The 6,025-nt window shown below is 44.3% G+C and overlaps 1 protein-coding gene across 1 annotated transcript; it reads left to right on the top strand.

The window, feature by feature from the left end:
- The first annotated feature begins 4,747 nt into the window (after positions 1-4,747).
- Positions 4,748-5,668, top strand: LOC121837763. The gene has a single exon (XM_042293565.1). The coding sequence runs from the start codon at positions 4,748-4,750 to the stop codon at positions 5,666-5,668; it is 921 nt and encodes a 306-aa protein (XP_042149499.1).
- Positions 5,669-6,025: the final 357 nt, after the last annotated feature.

Genomic DNA, 6,025 nt, shown 5'->3' with positions numbered 1-6,025 from the left:
CAATGATAAATCCCCTTTCCGACGTCATAGTCAGCGTTCGGCCAATCGTGGAAGGCCGACCACAACGACGCTTTCGGTCGCGCGCGTCGCCAATTTGAGCAACGATTCGGTAATTAGAGGTTTTCTTTTTCTAACTAAAATCACTTCATATGATTATATTTTTTTAAAGCATCTTATTTACTTAAATATTAAAAAAAGACTTATGATGTAGCAGACGACGCGCACTTGCGCCATCTTCTGAAAGGTGGCTGAAATTCGAGGTTGAGAAGTTAAGGAAAAATGGCGCTGATTGTGTCCCTGAAGCAGAGGATTTTCGTCTCAAATATTTTCTCGCGCTTCTTCCTCGTTCTTAAGATGAACTAAGTATTCCTGCAAAAGAGAAAACCGAGAAGCACGTTACAAGGGTCACGAGCAAGTTATCGAAAACATCTAGGGCCTATAGACCTTTCCAATGTTTACAAATCCACAGCTCAGCACGCGCGTGTGCGTTGCTTCGGAAAGCGAGCAAATCACGCGCGATACGCACGAACACTGAAAATGAAACCGGCCAGCAGCCCTTTTCTGCAAAGGTCTATAAATAAGCTATTTAATGCGGCCCGCCGTGTTCGAACACCACGAAAGGTGCAAATATTGAACTACATATGATAGCTACAACACAGGGGAATTTTTGTTTCCTCCACTTTAAGATAAACAAACAGTCATTTTTTAAGGTTCCAGCTTCCCAACCGCGCCGGTTCTGTTTCGTTGGCCGTCGTGCAGGCATTTGAGATTTTGAGTTTCAACGTTACTCTACTCGTAGACAACTTACAGAGAGTGATATGTCCAAACCGCAGTGACTGACGTTGCTGAGACTCACGTAAGGCAACAAACAGCTGGTCATCGTGGCTCGAATCTGAGGCTGCGGAAAAGGGTCTAACAAACCCCTTTCCCATGAAGTGCGCTATTAAAAGCGTTTCACATGGGCGAAACCCTCCCTAAGTTGTCTTTCTTTGGGTTACATTTTATTTCATTTATTGAAATAAGAATAATGTCAGACGATCAACTTTCACGGTGTTGGTTTGATAATGCAACGACTCCAAGCTTCCACTTTGCGCTTTACACCAACCATGACTCTTGCCCTTTGCAACTAATGATAAGCAGCCAGGGCTGACTTTCTTGACACAGCGTCTCAGCTGAGACTGAGGGAAAGACAGCACTGCCAAGGCCAGCGCACGAGCACAGCGGGACTCAAGCCGCGTGTCGAGACACTCGCGCGCCCCACCCTTTGCAGTGCTCTTTTTCACTCAGTGTCAGCTGAGATGCTGTTCTAGCAAGCCGGTCCAGGATCACAACTCGTGAAGATTCCTCACGCTTCCCTTTCATTTTTGGGAGGCCCGGCAATAATTGTTGCGAAATAAAATTAAGCGAGATGCTCAGTGTTGCCCTGCCATGTTCTTCTGTCACCGGGCTCGACATGTGTTTTCCTTGTGGCCTTCACGGTCACCTAGGAGCACTGGGTCTTCTTTAGCCGCGTGAAGGTGCGACCGTACACCATGCCCTAAAGCCCCCATATCATGCAAAAAGTGGCATCATTCATTGTTGTGTAAATGCTCGAGGCACGCGCAGCGCGCCACTTGTGGGAAGAACATGGCGTCCAAACTCTAGCTCAGTGCTGCGGTGTGCTACCTGTGCCGCTATGATCTTCACAAAGGCTGCACGTTGCACGTGCCTCGTGAACTCAACAACTGTTCCTCGACCACTGCGATTAAAAATGCGTGCAATAGACCGATCTCACCAGCTAGTTTGAGTACGCCACTGCTGCTGACATGCATCGTGGCAGCTGTAGTCTTTCTGCACGCCCGACAACCCTGCTGGAGGTCTGCGCGAGCAGAGCACGAGGCGGCATGAGCTATCTCGTGAACTGGCGTCTGCCTCCTACGAACTACAGTTATGGCGGCGTCACGAATGCATGGAACGCTTGGTGAGATCGGTCTATTGTGCTTGCTTCAAATAACTGTAGTGAGCCGAGTGAAATAAATTTCAGTTTACGATAATTAAAAGCTTGTCAATACAAACTAGTTTTTTGAGTAGTCGGAGAGAAAGAGCTGTTCTGCATAAGTCCTTGCAGGCAGACGGCCTCACAACCTGTGGGTTTAATTACTCTGGAAACTTCTCCAACTCAACGTCGTAGCAAAGAGGACAACACTGCAAGGAGGAGGTGCATCTCAGAAAGAATTAAAGCGCTGTGGGTGCGGTAGGGTTACAGCGACCCCTTCGAGCTCCCGTCGCAGGGAGGAACTACTCCCTGTGCAAAGGCCGCAAGAGATCGCGTCTGTTCACCTTAGCCCGGCCATTGTTCTTCGAACTGCTGAACAGGGCAAGCTTATGTTCATTAGCACATTGGCCTAAAGATAAACACGTCAGGAAAATAACGCGGAGTGAATACTTGCTCTGAAAAATCCCAGGAATCGTCGGCTCCAACCACGCGCCACCCATTTCGATCTTAATGAGCATCGTACCGGCGTGCTAAATTTCTCCCCCACGTCGGAGGAGCTAGGTGCCTCTTAGGATAGTTTAACTTACCACTGCCTAAACATTTAAGAACAAATTATCTACGGCGTATTCGCACAAACGCTTTCTAAACAGAAGTTAGCAGACGTTATCGCGTTTTGAAGTCACGGGCGCCAGATCACGAATGCTTGCTAATCCCCGTACTACGCCACTTCGCCGAGAGCTGGGGATTGTAACATCGTTCCGGCGAGAAAATAATATGGCGTCGAACGAAAATTCGATGTTGTGTATAAAAAGAATGGGGGAAGTTTGAAGTCGTCGCCTTCTTTCACCATCAACGACAATGTTGACAGTATGATATTGGGTTAATTTTCCCTTCATTGACGTAAATAGGAGCACCGTCGGACTGTCAACTTCGATATTGTTCATTGAGGATGCAGTGACTTCAAGCATCCACCACGCTTTTCACAAACATCAACAAACCAATTGAACGCATCGTTCGACGCCATCTTCCTTCACATGCCGCCGCCATGTTTCGAAACATGCTGACGCTATCTTTCGAAACCACGAATGGTGCAAACCTTGAACTACATATGATAGTAACGACGAAGTGGAATATATTTTCCTTCACTCCAAAATCAATATACAGTTTTTTTTTTGTTTTTTTAAGGTTTTAGGCTTTTCAATTGCGCCGGTCCTGTTCTGTCCGCCATCCTGCAGGATTCTTCAGGTTTCAACCTTACTCTACTCGTAGAACAACTCGCGGAGAGTGTTATGTCTAAAACTCAGTGACTGGGCGTCACGGTGAGACAAAAAGAGCCAGTCATCGTGGCACTCAGAAAAATGGTAGAATAAACTGCTTTCTTGCGAGGTGCGCTAAAAATGGGCCAAACGCTCAATGTGCCGTTTCCCTGCTGATTATTCTTTGTTTCTTTGATATAAATAACTGAAGTATCGTTTTTATAACTGCAATTACTTCGCGGCAACTTGACCCTCTAGGTCCTGCAACCGCTGCTTAGTGCTCCCAAAAATTAAAAAAAAAAAAAATTAACTGCACATATGGTGGCTCTAGTAGAACAATATTTCTTTGAGTTTAGAAACCTCAGTTGAGGTGAAAAAAGTAATGGATTACTAGTAACTTATTATTCAAAAAAGTGCTTGAATTACAGAATCGTTACAGTTCAAGAAATGTAATGGAGGCGTTCCAAAATGTCTATAAAATATAATTGACTACAAGTAACTTGTAACGTGTTGCGAACAAGTCTGCCCGCAATCAGCACTACGCGATTTACAAAAAGGCCCTAATAGGGCCTTGTCGTAGATCCTAAACTCCGGAAGGGGGGGCCTAGCGAACATGTGCTCAATCTGCACTCAATGTTACAACTGGTTCCCGCTAGCGTCGAATAGCTTTTGTCAATGGCGTAAAGATTCCTAATCGTGATTCTGCTCGCCATTTTCAGTTGCGAGATCTCTTGTGCTTCAAAAAAAAAAAATTGTAGACGGAAACTCTGGTGCTCGACGTCGAAACTGATCATTTCAAGTAGAATCTGATTATGGAAATCAGAAATAACACGTCGGCGTTTCTACCGGTTACAATGTTCAACGTCACCTTGAATCTCCTGTTTTCACTGAGTCAATTGAGTCTGAACACCCATTAAGTTTAAAAGTCTTTAGAGGTTTATTATTATTTTATATCGCGATTACCAAAAAAAAAAAAGCGTGGATATACCTTCATGTGGTCTAGGCTTCGTTGCCATTTGAAAAGAGAAGACGGTTTATGGTGTTTTTTCATTTGAACGTGAACGAGCAGACGGCCATAGGAACGTAAGGACACACTGAACTTTTAATGATTCGGACCGCTTGGCAGTTTTCCCGTGTACATGTTGTAAAACTACAAATAAATATTAGAACAACAAGTGTGAGTGAGTTAATAATAATAATAATCTTCATTTCATGACATGCACGTGTCTGAGGGGATGCGGCAAGAGAACATAAAAGAAAAATCGGCACAGGCAGATTAGACTGCTTACGTGTGCGAAAGCATTGTAGTCCCTTTGGGGAATTATAATAAACCTGCCCCCCCTCAGTGCGCGGGTGTGCATTTCGCTGGTCTGCTTTTTGCTTTTTTTTTGTTTTTTGCTTTTTGTTTGGTGCTTTCACGAAAATGGCTGAAAAAAGTGACTGTCTCTCTTGCCTGAAAAAAATTGGACATGATGCTGCATGTGTTAAGTGTTCGGAGTGCACAAAGAATCACCACATGGGCAAGTGTTCTGGAATGACAAAAAATGTAGTGAAGTCAATGAACGACGTAGAAATTTCCGAATGGCAATGCAACACCTGCAGGTTGCTATGCCAACGACAGTCTGCGACTCACGAGGTATCTCAAGGGGCGTCAGAGCTGACCCCAAATGAGGAAAAACTTGAAAGGTTACTCAAACAAAATGAATCTATCAGTGCAAAGTTGACCTCCGTCCTTAATAGGATGTCTTGCATTGAGAGGTCTCTCGAGGCGCAGACTGCGAGGTCCCACGTGATGATGCTCAAAATAGAAAATCAGAGTAAAACAATAGCAGGAATCGAGGCAGCCATGAATGATCTGACAGCAAGGTATGAGGAATTGAACGTTCATTTGGATAACCAAGACAAAACAATAAATGAACTACAGCGGAAAATCGGTGAACTAGAGGGAAGGATTTCACAAAGAGATGAAGAGGTTGGCGAACTAAGAAAGGCTATCGACAATGCAGAGCTGTACTCTAGACGGCAGAATATTGAAATCCATGGTATATTCCAACGACCGAATGAAGATGTTATGAGCGTAATCAACACAGTGGCAACGAAGCTGGACCTAGCACCAGTGACTTCGAACGACATCGAGGCTGCCCACAGGCTAAAAGCTAAAGAAGGAAGAATCACACCTATATTGGTGAGATTCACCGAGAGGCGTACACGAGACTTGTGGGTGAGAAAAAGAACTACTCTTAGAAATGAGAACATTTTTATAAATGAAAACTTGACTAGAGCGCTGAAAAGTTTATTGTGGTCCACCAAGGCATGTGCGAAGGAAAAAGGATACATGTATACTTGGATGAAGAACGGAAAGATATTCGTAAGGCAGAAGGAGGGAGCGGCGGTGATTCAGATTGAGAGCGAACGAGACTTAATCAAAATTAGGTAATCATAGAATCGCTTTTTGAACCGTTCCGTGAGTGGTACGGATATACGAAAAGTTCTAGAGCGGAAAGAAGTAACGCTGACACTAAACTAAGCTTAATTTATCTAAATGTTAGGAGTATTTACAGACATTGGGAACAGTTAATGTGAATTTTATCTACGCGACTACCAAGTTTGGATGCATTTATTTTGAGTGAGGTCAGTGCTGATGAGGCAGGTTGGGCTACATTTTCCTTGCCAGGCTTTCATTTTTTCTGCTTGTGCCGAGAACAAAGGAAAGGAGGCGTTGTTATGATGTACATAAATGACAAATGCTTATCAGAAAAAATAGATGTTTCATTTGTACAAGCAGAAGTGTGTG

The sequence above is a fragment of the Ixodes scapularis genome, unplaced genomic scaffold (assembly GCF_016920785.2).
Source record: "Ixodes scapularis isolate PalLabHiFi unplaced genomic scaffold, ASM1692078v2 PGA_scaffold4__175_contigs__length_147842914, whole genome shotgun sequence".
Lineage (NCBI taxonomy): Eukaryota > Metazoa > Arthropoda > Arachnida > Ixodida > Ixodidae > Ixodes > Ixodes scapularis.
This window is presented reverse-complemented; position numbering and strand designations above follow the sequence as displayed.

Excerpts from the sequence above, each read along its gene's own strand:
- LOC121837763 (XM_042293565.1), top strand. The coding sequence starts at position 4,748 with ATGGGCAAGTGTTCTGGAATGACAAAAAATGTAGTGAAGTCAATGAAC.